Below are 15,228 nucleotides of genomic sequence, written 5' to 3' on the forward strand. Positions count from 1 at the left end.
TAGTACTTGAAGCTCTGGTTCTTTCCCAACCCAGCTATGGAATACAGCTATGGCAGTTTACAGCTATAATACTGATTGTTCCTAGGCCTGTCCTCAACCTGTGATTACCATGCATCCTTTGAGACCGAATTGCTGTTGTACTTTTTCAAGGCACTCTAACCTAAAAAAACAACTCTGTCCACAATACCCAGTGCCCACTCCATGTGTAGTCAACTCCTGTGTTTAATGGAAGCCTGATGCGTTAAATGTAACCCAAAACCCCACCACCTGATGGTCCAAATGAAGGAATCTGCAGCCAACACATTTGCAGAACTGCTTGAGCCTCTGATTCAGACCCTCCACTTGGCTCTGTACCAAAGGTCCGCAGTTGGTCCTGTCCATGATACTACTGGTGGCAAACTCTACCTTCATCTGTAAAGCAAGAGTGGCAGTCTTTACCACTTCATATAGCTGCCAGAAACCAGAGAGAATCTCTTCAGATTCAAAGTGATGCACATCATCAGTGCCAACATGAGCCACCACTTGCAGTTGGCTGCCCCCTGTTCCACGTCTGAGATGTCTCCAGTATGTATACAGAGTGCACACTTTTTCTTCCCCTCCTTGGCAGCCATATCCACTGGAGATCACAACTAGCAGTAACGCCACCTCTGTGAATGTCCAAATCTGTCAGGCCAAGAGGCTTTCTCTGTCAGGAGTTCTGTAGTTTTATATGTAATAACAATGTTGCTGTCATTGTCAAAGAAATTTTTTTCCCATGAGCCCATCTTTATCTGGAAAGTGACTGATTTATATCAATAACAGTAATGACCCTAAGTTGCTACCTTGAGAAACATTTAGTAAAGTGTTTTGGTTCTGATCGAAGTGTTATTAAAATTTTCACTTTATTACAGACCTATGCCAACTCTACTGTTTGTACCGTGTTTTGTGGTTGGAACCATTCATTTGCTGCTACTCTTATTCCTAATGATTCTGAATTATTTGTAAAATTTTATGTTTAATATTATCAAATCCTTGGATAACTCTAAATATAGCAGTACACAATCTTTATTTAGTGCACAATGTAAGCGTTTTTGTTAGCTCCATCATGGCTGACTCAGTACTACATCCACATCCAGGTTCTGCAAACCACTGTGAATTGCATGGGAGAAGGTACTTCCCATTTTGACCACATATTAGGGTTTCTTCCCATTGTATTCACATATGGAGCACAAGAAGAATGACTGCTTAAGTGACTATTTTTGTTGCAGTTTGTTTACTCTTTTCTTCACTGTTCCTAAGGAAATGATATGTGAGAAGCTGTAATGTATTCCTAGATTAACCACTTAATACTGGTCCTTGAAACTTTGTAAGTTGATTTTCATGGGGTAGTTGGCATCTATCTTCAAGAATCTATCAGTTCTGGTTTATTAGCACTTCCATGACTCTATCCTGTGGGGTACACAAACTTTTACTCATTTGTGTTGCCCTTCTTTGTATACATCCAGGGAAAAATACCATAAATATAAATATAATTCCGTGGTCCATGGTGTAGAAACAGAGTAAGCTGTGAAGCACATTGATTGCCTCTGAAGTATTATTTATTCAATTCTTTCTTTAATTTTACATCCCAATGTGCATAATGAGATGGAAATACGTCTGTTGGATACACATTTATTTGCTTTGCTTTGAGATCAGAGTTAAGTACCCTCAGCAGGAAGCTTGACCTTCAGAATGAATTTACAGTTTTGTAAGTGGTGAATGTCACAAGACACCTTCCAGAAAAATACTAAATACCTTCTCTGAAAAGTACTTAGAACAGATAATTCGGAAGCCCCCTCATGAGAGAAAATATTGGCTCTAATGGCAACAAATAGATCCAATCCTCATTGAGGATGTCCATATTGAAACAGGTACCATTCATCATGCAGTTGTTTCAGCAGTGATTACCAAATTACAAAGAGCAACAAAAACAAGTAGAGAAATTTACAAATTCAGCAAACAAAATATAGGTAGTAGTATCGTATCCCAATGTGGAACTTGAAACATCTGGCTCTGGGTTGAAGCATGTAGAGGAACTGTGGCTGAACTTCAGATGCTTGACCAAAAACTGGATAGATATATCATCTAGTCAAACAGTTCAAGATGTAAGATGCATTATGTGGTGTACAGGAATAGAAGTAGCAGCTACTGCACAATAAAACATAGTGCTGTATATGGAGAAAAGCTAAATGAAATCACTGGTGATGAAGGAGGAAATCAGACACAAATACTTATAGAAAGGTTTATTTTAACACTATAACCAGTTTCACACTGACATTCTCATCTTCAAATGGCTAATGTTACCATATATATTAATTTGGCACAGTGATTTTTGTAGAATATGTGTGCTGTTTGCACTGCAACAGTTGGAACATTGTACAAGAAAGCATAAGGGCCAAAGCAAGACGGAGTGTCACCCATAGAAACATATGTAAGTGAATACAACTGTTTCATTTTATCAGATGCTGGCACATTAGTATGGTTTTGCTATCCAAACAACATGTAAAGTGGCACTAAACATTAAAATAGTCTTGTGTTGTGCAGGAGTGAATGACATGCTGCTGATGAAAACATTAATGTAATTGGAAATATTAGCCATCTGAGGATGGGAAGGGTAGCCCAAAACAGGTTACGGAGTTAAATTAAAGCATTCTATAAGTATTTACAGGTGGTTACATTCTTCATCACAATCCTTAACAGCTGTACAGTTCAACGATCCAGCATGGATACAATAACATGTAAATGAAATTTGTTTGGGTTTCAAAAGGGCAGTGCGTGAAGCCTTTGATCACCATTGTAGCAACATTTTATTGAAAGATCTCTCATAAAACCTCCCAAAAGCTGTCAGTGATTCTAAAGTTTTATCCTAATACTCATAGATGACACTGAAAGTTAAAAGCAAAGAAAATACAGAAATGTTGAAAATCTGAAAAAGGACCGATAGATCTCTCAAACAAAAAGAAAGTCCCTAGCCCATCAGTTGGAAAAAAAACACAGGTCACATCATTCTACAAGAATGGCAGCAAAAATAATCCACAAAATTATAGTCCCACGTGTTTGATATCCATCTGTTGTGGAACCTTAGAACATATCCCAAGCTCAGATATTATTAGCTATCAAGTAAAATGACCTTCTGCATTCCAACTACCACTGATCCTGAAAACACTGGTCAGGTGAACCTCAATTTGCACATGACATCCCAAAAGCCATGTATCAAAGCAAACAAGTAAATGCAGTACAGTATTTCTTGATTTCAGAAAAGAATTTGATGCAGTGCCACCCCAACACATGAATGAAAATATGATTATTTGGAGTAGAGATATTTGTGACTGGATTGAGGATTTCTTGGTAGAAAAGACACAGTACGTTATCTTTGGTGGGGACTCATCGACAGATGTAGTATTAAATTCAGATACTTCCCAGGGTTGTGTGTTGGGACACTGGCTGTTTATGTAATCTCAGACATTTTGCAGATGATGCAATTATGCACAATGGTGTACTGTCTGACAAAAACTGCACAAATATTCATTTAGATTTTATGAAATTTCAGGTGGTGCACAGATTGGCAGCTTGCTTTAGGTGTTCAGAAATGTAAATTGTGCATTTCACAAGGCACTAAAATGTAGTATATTGTGATTGCGATATCAGTGAGTCACAATTGAAAACTGTCAACTCATACAAATAGTGGGGTGTAACAGTTTGGTGTGGATGTGGACTGAAAAGATCATAGGCTCACTCATAGATAAAGCAGGTGACAGACTTCAGTTAATTGGTAGGATACTGAAGAAAATGCAGTCACTTGACAAAAGGAGGTTGCTTTCAAAAGACTTGTGTGACCCACCCTAGAATATTACTCAAATATAGCAGAGAGGACTGTCATGGGATGTTGACCAAATATAAAGAATGGCGGCACACAGTCACAAGTTTTATTAACCCATTAAAGAGCAGCATAGAGGTTTTGAAATATCTGAACTGCAGAACTCAAACAATGGAAAATCCACGATGTAGTGTAACAATATTATGAAAAGGGAAGTTGCTACTCACCATATAGCGGAAATGCTGAATCGCAGATAGGCACAAAAAAAGACTGTCACAAATAAAGCTTTCGGACAGTAAGGCCTTCATCAAAAATAGATTCCCCTCCCCTCCAGGAATATACAATTCCCTTCCTATTACTCTCATAGTGAAAGACTAGATTAGACTAATAACAGCACCCACAGTGGCATTTAAACAATCCTCCTCCTCCTCACACTCCATATGTGAGTGGAATGTGATGATGCCGTACTAAATGGTACAAGCTTTTCTCCGCACTTCAAACTACAACAAATTTAGACCTTGTCACCCCAGAAACCTCAAGCTTTCTACCAGTCAGAGTGGACTGGCATCAGATCATGTCAGGATTACCCAAACAGGACAGGCCACAAACAGAATGCAACCAGTCGGTTTGGACTGAAAACAAAACACTTGGGGACTTGAGAGTGAACCACAGATGAAGGAAGATGGAGGGTACAAATTGTGAACATGCACATCCAGTCAGTAGTCTCAGGTAGCACTTGATGACAGTGACTAGCCACGCCACCAGAATATCATACAGGGAAGAAGACAATATTGGACAGTGCTGACAATTCAAGAATGTCAGCAAATTGCTGGGAAAGCCTGAGGAATTACCCTTCACAGTTATTTGCAGAGTATGGATGTAGATGTGGAAGTTATACTTCATACTCGTAGTGGAGTTCAGTAAAAGTAAAACTAATTTTCATGAGATTTGATTAGACTTGTCATTTCACGTTACACATCCTCTTGGGTATTCAAGAATAGCAGTTGTGACTACCATAAAATTTTATTTTGGATTTTCATAACTCATAACATTCATTCCCTTCACATTCAGTACTATATATAAATGCCTTCATATTGACACTTGTGCCATAGTGTGAAGTTTTAAATTGAGTAACTATGCCTTCTCTTTTCTTAATCAAAACATTTCTCATTTTGACTTATTTTGTCCACTATACATAAAGTCACTAAAGTATTCTGAATCCAGGAAATTTCTCAAGGAAAGTCGATTGGCAGCACATTTATCGAAGTGTGGCAAGGCAAAGGGCAAGGCAGAAACGAGGTTTTGTGAATATTGTGACATGGGATTTTCTTCACAACGTGTGTTAAATTTACATATTGAAAGGGTAAGTCATTAAGAATCTTATAGGCATTAGTAGTATAATAAATGTGTAATTTGTGTTTGCAAAGATTTATGAGTGTATACTGACAGCAGAGAAGAAATTAACATATTTTGCATGAGGTTTCGTTACTTTATTGATACTTGTTTGAGTTCATAGTAAGTTATCCGAGTTTAATTTTAAATTGGCAAAATTCCTGATGGTCGTCTGATCAGAAGATATGAAGATTTATGGAATCTTAGTGTAGTATAATGTTCTAATAATGTTACTAAAATTAGTGGATTTAGGTGTACTTATTATAAGCAATCAGACAGTACGTAATGAAACTTAGTGGCAGATTAGAACTGTGTGCTGGACTGGGACTCTGACTCAGGACTTTTGCCTTTCATTGGCAAATGTCCTACCAAGCATGACTCACAACCCGGCTCACAGCTTTACTTCTGCCAGTACCTCATCTCCTGCCTTCACAGAAGTTCTCATGTGAAACTTGCAGGACTAACAGTCCTGGAAGAAAGGATATTGTGGAGACATGGCTTAGCCACAGCCTGGGGGGTGTTTCCAGAATGAGATAGTATTCATTATGAATAAGTAATGATTTTTTACTCTTGGTGGTGGAGTTTTTTCAAAACTCTCAATTTATTTTCAGTGCGTTCCTTTCCTTGATATTGGCAACTTTGTGATAATCTTTTTACTCTGTTTGTTGATATGTGGTTGCCATGTTAATAGGTTTTATTTTGCTTATTCATTGCTTAATGTTAATGAAACCCATAACATAATGATTTTTTTTTTTTTCAAATTAAATGCCAGAAAATAATAGTTTTTTACTAAAGAAAACATCCTCTAATGAATGACATTATATATAGACAAATGAAGATACCTTTTAAAGTTAAAAATAAAGAGTTACAAAATTTTGATGATCACCAATAATAAAATCCCGAGTATGCTTGTGCACTGGACTTTGACTAAAATATCCTGAAACTTGAAGTCATTTTTTAATTTCTGTGTAGTTGCAAACTCGAACCATGCATTTCACAGTGGTTTCCTATGAACATCAATCTTGGAGAAGCTAGCTGGAGCCCAATGGATGTGATGTATTTATCTCGTACCACTGACAGGCATTTGTCACTCAGTTGACAAACTGTCGTCACTTTGTCTCCAATGAAGTAACATCGCATTGTTCTTCATTTTCTGAGTCACTAAATCCAGCGTCAAACTCTGAATCACTTCAGCCACCCTTTTTCTTTAAAACACTGCCTAAACAACAATACAGGAGAGAAGCTGAAAGTATTTGTTTTGTTGTAAAGTATCCAAAGCTACACTCAGTAAAGGTGATGTCTAGTGGCAACTACCTCAAGCAGAACTTGAGAGCTGTGCTACGAATGTAGGACCAGATGCTCTCTAGTGGTTGAAATCTTAACTATCAGTGCTTAAATGAATCTAAATGGTTTTTTTTGCTCCTCCCCCTAAAAAAATATCTGTTCTTAAGTTGCTCGAGCGTACTCGGGATTTAAAGTTTCTGTCAAAATAATTAAAATGAGATAACTCAGGAATTAATGTTAAGGGGTTAAATAACTGTTATTATTCCATGTGACTTACAATTTGAATGCCTGAAGAATACCTCCTGCTCTCTAAATTTATCAGGCTTAATCTCAGTTTGGTACTCAATCACAAAGACCCAACTAAGAAAAGAACTCATAAGCTGCACAGTTTTGATCGTGTATCTGTAATATGTTGCATTTAGTAGTGAAAACACAAGTCATGTGATTCATCAGATTCCCTAGCAGCACAAAACAAATAATTGCTAAATTTGTCTTAGTATTTGCCTACAAATAACAGATGTGAAGTGTTCATGTATCAACTGTGGAAAGAGGAATCATGTTGTAGAATTAACTGACTTGCAAATGAAAGAAACATAGTTGCATTTATAGCTAAGCCTAGTTTACTAGTAGACATTACATTGCAAAACAATGTTTCAAAACTGTGCTGTTAGCAACTGCGTATGCGTGGCTCACAGTGGTGAAAATCATTAAAACTATTCAGTTTTAAGTCGTTCCAACTTTCACAGCATGACTATCAGTTGTGTGTTTTATTTTGTGTTTTTATTTACACATGAAGATCCGTAGGACCATATTGAGCAGCAAATCTCCAAGGTCATGGAACGTGTCCATACATGAAATTACAACATAAAAGTAATAACAGATAAAAATAAAATATTGATGAACCCGAAAAAGTCAATCCATAAGGTCAAGTAAACACAGTCAACAATACAGCAAGAATCAGCTTAATTTTTCAAGGAACTCCTTGGCAGAATAGAAAGAGTGACCCACGAGGAAACTCTTCTGTTTCGATTTGAAAGTGCGTGGATTACTGCTAAGATTTTTGAATTTGGGTGGTAGCTTATTGAAAATGGATGCAGTAGTATACTGTACACCTTTCTGCACAAGAGTTAAGGAAGTCCGATCCAAATGCAGGTTTGATTTCTGCCTAGTATTAAATGAGTGAAAGTTGCTTATTCTTGGGAATAAGCTTATATTGTTAACAAGAAATGACAGTAAGGAATATATACATTGAGAGGCCAATGTCAAAATACCCAGACTTGTGAACAGGGGTCGACATGAGGTGTGCGAACTTTACACCACTTATTGTCTGAAGCACCCATCTCTGAGGCAAAAATATCCTTTTGTAATGGGAAGGGTTACCCCAAAATATAATACCATACGACATAAGTGAATGAAAATAAGCAAAGTAGACTAATCTTCTTGTCGAATGATCACTCACTTCAGATGTTACTGAAACAGAGGATGACAGATTAAAGACCGAAATACTAAATGTCATTTTCCAAAGCTGTTTCACAGAGGAAGACTGCACTGTAGTTCCTTCTCTAGATTGTCACACAGATGACAAAATGGTAGATATCGAAATAGGTGACAGAGGGATAGAAAAACAATTGAAATCGCTCAACAGAGGAAAGGCCGCTGGACCTGATGGGATACCAGTTCGATTTTACACAGAGTATGCGGAGGAATTTGTCCCCCTTCTTGCAGCGGTGTACCATGGATCTCTAGAAGAGCGTAGCATTCCAAAGGATTGGAAAAGGGCACAGGTCATCCCCATTTTCAAGAAGGGACGTCGAACAGATGTGCAGAACTATAGACCTATATCTCTAAACGTCGATCAGTAGTAGAATTTTGGAACACGTATTATGTTAGAGTATAATGATTTTTCTGGAGACTAGAAATCTACTCTGTAGGAATCAGCATGGGTTTCCAAAAAGACGATCGTGTGAAACCCAGCTCGCGCTATTTGCCCACGAGGCTCAGAGGGCCATAGACACAGGTTTCCAGGTATATGCCGTGTTTCTTGACTTCCGCAAGGTGTTCAATACAATTCCCCACAGTCGTTTAATGAACAAAGTAAGAGCATATGGACTATCAGACCAATTGTGTGATTGGATTGAAGAGTTCCTAGATAACAGAACGCAGCATGTCATTCTCAATGGAGAGAAGTCTTCCGAAGTAACAGTGATTTCAGGTGTGCCGCAGGAGAGTGTCGTAGGACCGTTGCTATTCACAATATACATAAATGACCTTGTGGATAACATCGGAAGTTCACTGAGGCTTTTTGTGGATGATGCTGTGGTATATTGAGAGGTTGTAACAATGGGAAATTGTACTGAAATGCAGGAGGATCTGCAGCGAATTGACTCATGGTGCAGGGAATGGCAGTTGAATCTCAATGTAGACAAGTGTAATGTGCTGCAAATACATAGATAGAAAGATCCCTTATCATTTAGCTACAATATAGCAGGTCAGCAACTGGAAGCAGTTAATTCCATAAATTATCTTGGAGTAGGCATTAGGAGTGATTTAAAATGGAATGATCATATAAAGTTGATCGTCGGTAAAGCAGATGCCAGACTGAGATTCATTGGAAGAATCCTAAGGAAATGCAATCCGAAAACAAAGGAAGTAGGTTACAGTACACTTGTTCACCCACTGCTTGAATATTGCTCACCAGTGTGGGATCCGTACCAGATAGGGTTGATAGAAGAGATAGAGAAGATCCAACAGAGAGCAGCGCGCTTCGTTACAGGATCATTTAGTAATCGCGAAAGTGTTACAGAGATGATAGATAAACTCCAGTGGAAGACTCTGCAGGAGAGACGTTCAGTAGCTTGGTACAGGCTTTTGTTGAAGTTTCGAGAACATACCTTCACTGAGAAACCAAGCAGTATATTGCCCCCTCCTACGTATATCTCACGAAGAGACCATGAGGATAAAATCAGAGATATTAGAGCCCACACAGAGGCATACTGACAATCTTTCTTTTCATGAACAGTACAAGACTGGAATAGAAAGGAGAACTGATACAGGTACTCAAGGTATCCTCCGCCACACACCGTCAGGTGGCGTGCGGAGTATGAATGTAGATGTAGATACCTTTCGAATAGTAAAAAGGCAGCATTAAGTCTTCGAACAAGATCCTGAACATGAGCATTCCATGACAGTTTTCTAACTATCTAAACATCTAGAAATTTGAACTATTTAGTTTCACTAATCATATGCCCACCTTTGAAATTAAAACATCAGGTTTTGTTGAATTGTGTGTTAGAAACTGTAAAAACTGAGTCTCGCTGTGATTTAGCCGTAGCCATGAACTTAGGTCGTGAACTGCACTATTTGAAACCGAGCCAATGTTGCACACAACATACTTTACTACCAAGCTAGCATCATCAGCAAACAGAAATATTGTAGAGTTACTCGTAATACTAGAGGACATATCATTTATATAAATAAGGAACAGGAGTGGCCCCAACACTGATCACAGGCATTCTCAGCATAGTGAATAATGACCTTTTGCTCTCTATTGCTAAAGTCATAGGGGAAGCAATTATGAGCTACTCCCTGTATTCCGTAATGGTCCAACTTCTGGAGCAATATTTTGTGATCAACACAATCAAATGCCTTAGTTAAATCAAAAAATATGCCTAGCGTTTGAAACCTTTTGTTTAACCCATCCAGTACCTCAGAGAGAAAAGAGAATATAGCATTTTCAGTTGTTAAACTACATCTAAAGCCGAACTGTACATTGGATAGTAAATTATGTGTTTTTGGGTTAGGTGGGATGGGGAACTGAGAAAATTGTTGATTCTTGGGGCGTTACACTATGCTTGTAGGGTATTAATGATAACCAATACAAGAACAAAATGTGACACAGTACTGCACTCGAGTCAATTGTTCATGATGTGAACAGCAAGCGAATGACGATATCTGAGTTGCTGACCAAAATACCATACTTGTAAAAAATAATGATACTCCTAAGATTAATGGATATCCCTTGCTGCATTTGGAAACTTGTATAGATTTTTTTTAGTTCAGTATGAAGCCATACTGAAGAGAATGACTACTAAAAATATAATTGCGCAAATGCGAAGTTACCCAAAGAATACAGTGTAGAGATAACATCAGAAATAGAAAATTTAATGTGTACAAAGCGAATGTAGGAGATAAGAAACTTCCCAGATGCGTGGGATCACAAATAAGCTTGGCAGCTCTGAATTCTAGAATTTGACATCAGTACTATAGAGACAAGGAATAAAAATATCTACATGGCAAAAAATGCTATATGATCTCTAGTTTCAAATTTGATGATAATGCTTCACACAGTAATATATCTCTTTGCTTTATATTATAATAACACAGGGTTATTCTAAATGATGGACCCATTTTCAAAAATTCGTATGTGTGCAAGTACAAATTCAAAATGAACGAGCTTTATACCAATGAAAAAAGAAAGTTTCAAAGCTTTTTCCCTGATGTTTGACATCAGTTTAATAAATTTAATAATTTGTAATAATTCATAATTAATTAGTTTTTAATAATTATTTAATAATTAGAAATGTGGTATATGTTATAAATATTCAATGAGGCCACCATTGGTTGCATGGCAAACATCGACGCGGTAGCCAAATTCATCCCACACACTTGAAAGTGTATCTGCTGTTACTGAGTGCACGGTAGTAGTGATACGGTTCCGCAGATCGTTCAGATTACTTACAAATTGTTAAATTGATATCAAACATTATAAAAAAACCTTGAAACTTCCTCTCTTCATTGGTATAAAGCTCGTTCATTTTGGATTTGTACTTGAATAAATATGAAGTTTTGAAAATGTGTCCATCCTTTAGAATAACCCTTCATATTCCCCTATTATTTCTAAATCTGATTTTGTTTCTCAAACTACAAGTTTCGAAAATGCAACAAATGAGGATTTAATTTCTGAAAAGAAAAACTTAAAACTCATATTAGTGGCAATGGTGAATCCAACTCGACAGTCATATGTGAATGGACTCAACCAGATTATTCACTAATTATGATACAAGACAATATGGCAGCAATACTCTTATAAAATATTCTTAAGCATCTGTACTAGTGCAATTATGAGCAGAAGTAGCTTGAATAGTGGAGAGTTATTTTAAAACACATGTATGTAACTCTTTGGAAACTATTAATCTCAGCAATTCTTACTACACAAGTTCCTGATTCAGTATGTATGTGAGACTTCACCTTGTAGCATCTTGAACTCTGTTATGATCCATGAATCTTTCTGACATCATTCTAAAGTTTTGAAGTAGCTTCAGAAATAATCTAAAAGAAATTTGTTGTTGACTATCTGTGCTAACATCTTCTCTTGATACAGTCACAAATTATATTTACTCTTTTTCTTTTGTACTGATGTCAAGCAGACAAGTCTGAACTCCAGCATTACCAACATAACCGCCACCACATTCATTTTAAAGACAAAAATTGTGTTTCAGTTTACATAAAATGTCAAAACTGAATGTACGCTGATGTCACTGTGTAGACAGTCATTTATGAAATTAGTTTTGCTGTGCTGGTTTCAAGAAATAATTTTCACAACCCACGTGTCTCTGTCTAAAGAAGAAAACAGCAAGCACTCAATTGTTAAAAATGAAATTCTGTAACATAAAAAAAGTCACAAGAGACTAATGATACTAAAATGGAGGAAAATGTAAAGGGAAGGGGAAAGAGAAGGGAGGAGGATATTGAGAAGATAAGCATAAACTGATAAAAGCACACAGATGGAAGGGAAGATGCTGTATTAGAGTATAGAGTAGGAAAAGGGATAAGGAACAAAATCAAACCAGAGTGAATGAGAAGACCCAAAATGTGTTCCTCAGACAATGAAAAATCCAGGATTTTGTCCAGGATATTGTTACTCTTACATAGCTGCCACCCTTGAAAAGAGGCTGTAGATTTCAGAAATTTTCTTACATTACATAAAGATTTTCTAGAAATAAAAACAACTGTAATGAAAAAAATGAAGTTAAGTGAAAAATACTTTTTAGTTTAGTAAACATCAAGGGTGTTTGAGAAACATTCTGTGATTTTCAAATACTGCAAAATCAATAGACACATGAAACAATATCAAGTTACATTCATAAATGAGAGGCCTGTCTTTAGTGATTTATACAGAAATATTCACAATCCTGCCTCATCCACTGCCCCCTCTTCTTCCTGGATTTGCCTATCTTGTATAATACAGAATCTGGATTCTCATTTTATAACAACAGATTTTTGGGACTTGGTATGATGAATGAAGCTTCTAGTGTGTACTCCAGTGGCAGTAACATCATCGCCTTTGTGAGATTTATTTTTTGAAATTTCAATTCCAGGTTTATTCCTGCCCTTTAAGCTGACACACAGAGAATTAAAAATTTTTGTTGTCACTCAGCATAATCTCTCTTAGTACACCATGGTGACAAAACCGTTTGTAGACAATTGTACTATATACTCAGTAAGGAAATCATTACAGTTTATAAAACATTTTAATGGCATATGATTAGCGAAAAGTGAACAGTACATTTTCCAACTTTTTTATAACATCAAATTGTAAAATGTGTATTTCCCGAATTTTTTAGTAACTTCACGTAACTCCTTAAATCTGTAACAATTAAAATCTGTGATAGTTGGTAGCCATGCTTTCGGTGTATGCATTTGCAACATTTGTGTTAAAATGTCAGACAAATGGCTCTAAGTGGTGAAAATGATATTCAGATCACTCCTGTTGCATTGCACAGAATTTTCAACTGCAGGCTAGTATATGTTGCTAGTACATGAAGTTTTGTGTGTGGCTGTTCATTCTGACTGCTACAAGTATTTGGGTGGTTGTGGTGTCATTATCAGTGAAATAAGATCATGTTGCTTTGGTGAAATAATAATAATAATAACTTTAATTGCCCCTAATAACTTTACAGTCTTAGAGACAGTTTTTCGACATTCACGTTAATATTAGATCATATATGTAATGTAATATGTCCGAAAAATAGCAAACGAGCCAATACACTTCAGATGCTTAAAAAATAGTGACTTGATAGCAACAGGAGATTTTAATGTAGAATTCTTTGTAAATTATCTACATGAAACAATGTAAACATCTGAAGCATACTTAAACCATGTCACCATTGTATCCTCGCCAGAGGCACAACTTCAACCATCATCCTAACTAACAACATTTTTGTTAGAGTAAAGTCAACTGTACCTCGGTTGGAAAAAGTAATACAAGGGCTGATCTACAAGGACTGAGACTGATTTTCTTCCAATAGTTTCCATGATAGTTTCCTGTACTATTGGACAAAGAAAAGCAAGCATGCTCAGTTATATCATGCAAGAACTGTGGACACAAACCCAGAGAAACACACCCAAATTATATACATTTATTCAGCAATAAGTTACCAATAAATAACTGTCTGAATAGTTTACAAAAATTTTCAAATAACAGTGACTTCAGCATGGGACTAACGGCCTAGTCTCCAAACAAACAGCCCCTACGGTCATGCTAACCACTGCTTTCAAAAAACACATTAACACATGTCAAGTACAGGCAAAATGTAAAATAAACACATATATTATAAAATTGCGAAACATAGAGTGGCAATAATCATTTAACATAATTAAAAGGAAACCTGCTTGACACTCATTTAGTCAGTCTCACAGTGAAAAGTTTAAAAACCAGTAATAAAACTTAATATTCATTAAAAAGTTTATGCCTAGTAATATGAAATCAAATTTTTAAAAGAAAATACGCTTTACCTTGAGGTAGAATGTTAATGCTTGTAACATATATAAACTAAATTTCGGATCAGCCTAATCAGTTTTTAGAAAACCACAAGGCATTACAAGCTAGCTGCAGTCTTTCATAATTTGCCTCAAGCATCATAACTATTTAAGTTCATAATTAACTACAGAAAGTTTAATGGCACTAAAATAAGTGGGCCAACACAATGAGAACATTTAAAAGGAATTGTGTCAACAAACACATAATGAATTTTAAACAGTTTAATCTCTATTCTTAAAACAATAAATTCTTAAACCAACGAAAGCCTTAGGGCCAGTCAAATTCAGGAACTTCAAAGTCCAGACACACACCCGAACGTTCAGAGTACAAATGACCCTCTCTTGTCCTAATGCCAATGAAAAACTATTTGCATGCAAACATAGTGCTCACCAGGGACTGCAGTGTTGCTTTATTCTCCATTAGCAAACATATCTTGAGAAATATCCACACTAGGTGACTAACATACGGAACAGTTGACAACTCCATGTGGTGTTTCTGATTGCCGTATCTAGCAGCTATCTGCTATGGCTACTATCTGTATGCTATACTCTACTGCAAGGTGCACTACCATGGCCAGGGAACAATACCACACATCCAACTGCCAAGTGCCACCATACAACTCCCACAGGCTCTTCCCTCAACTCAAAACAACAGACTTGGTGTTCAGACACTACTCGTCCAGCATCATATACAACACTCCTGGCAGACAGGACCAACAGACCCCTTAGCCTGGCAATGTGTGTTCCTTTATTTCGGAGTGTCATAACTCTGTTGCCTCCTAGCAAGGCAATAAGGGTAGTGCGGCCTTGAGTTCAGCCTGAGATCTTTGACAATTGATCCCGGACTGGCTCAGTTTGAAAAGAGTGAGTTTTTATGTGTAATGTTGTAGACGGCGGAA

The 15,228-nt window shown here is 36.9% G+C and overlaps 1 protein-coding gene across 1 annotated transcript in view; it reads left to right on the plus strand.

The window, feature by feature from the left end:
- Window positions 1-15,228, plus strand: part of LOC126473682 (oocyte zinc finger protein XlCOF6-like) — a 79,043-nt gene that overhangs the window by 9,388 nt on the left and 54,427 nt on the right. The window contains exon 4 of the mRNA XM_050100918.1: window positions 5,060-5,198. Within this exon, the coding sequence (XP_049956875.1) occupies window positions 5,060-5,198 (139 nt within the window). The remainder of the gene's footprint in view (window positions 1-5,059; window positions 5,199-15,228) is intronic.

The sequence above is a fragment of the Schistocerca serialis genome, chromosome 4 (genome assembly GCF_023864345.2).
Source record: "Schistocerca serialis cubense isolate TAMUIC-IGC-003099 chromosome 4, iqSchSeri2.2, whole genome shotgun sequence".
Classification (NCBI taxonomy): Eukaryota; Metazoa; Arthropoda; class Insecta; order Orthoptera; family Acrididae; genus Schistocerca; species Schistocerca serialis.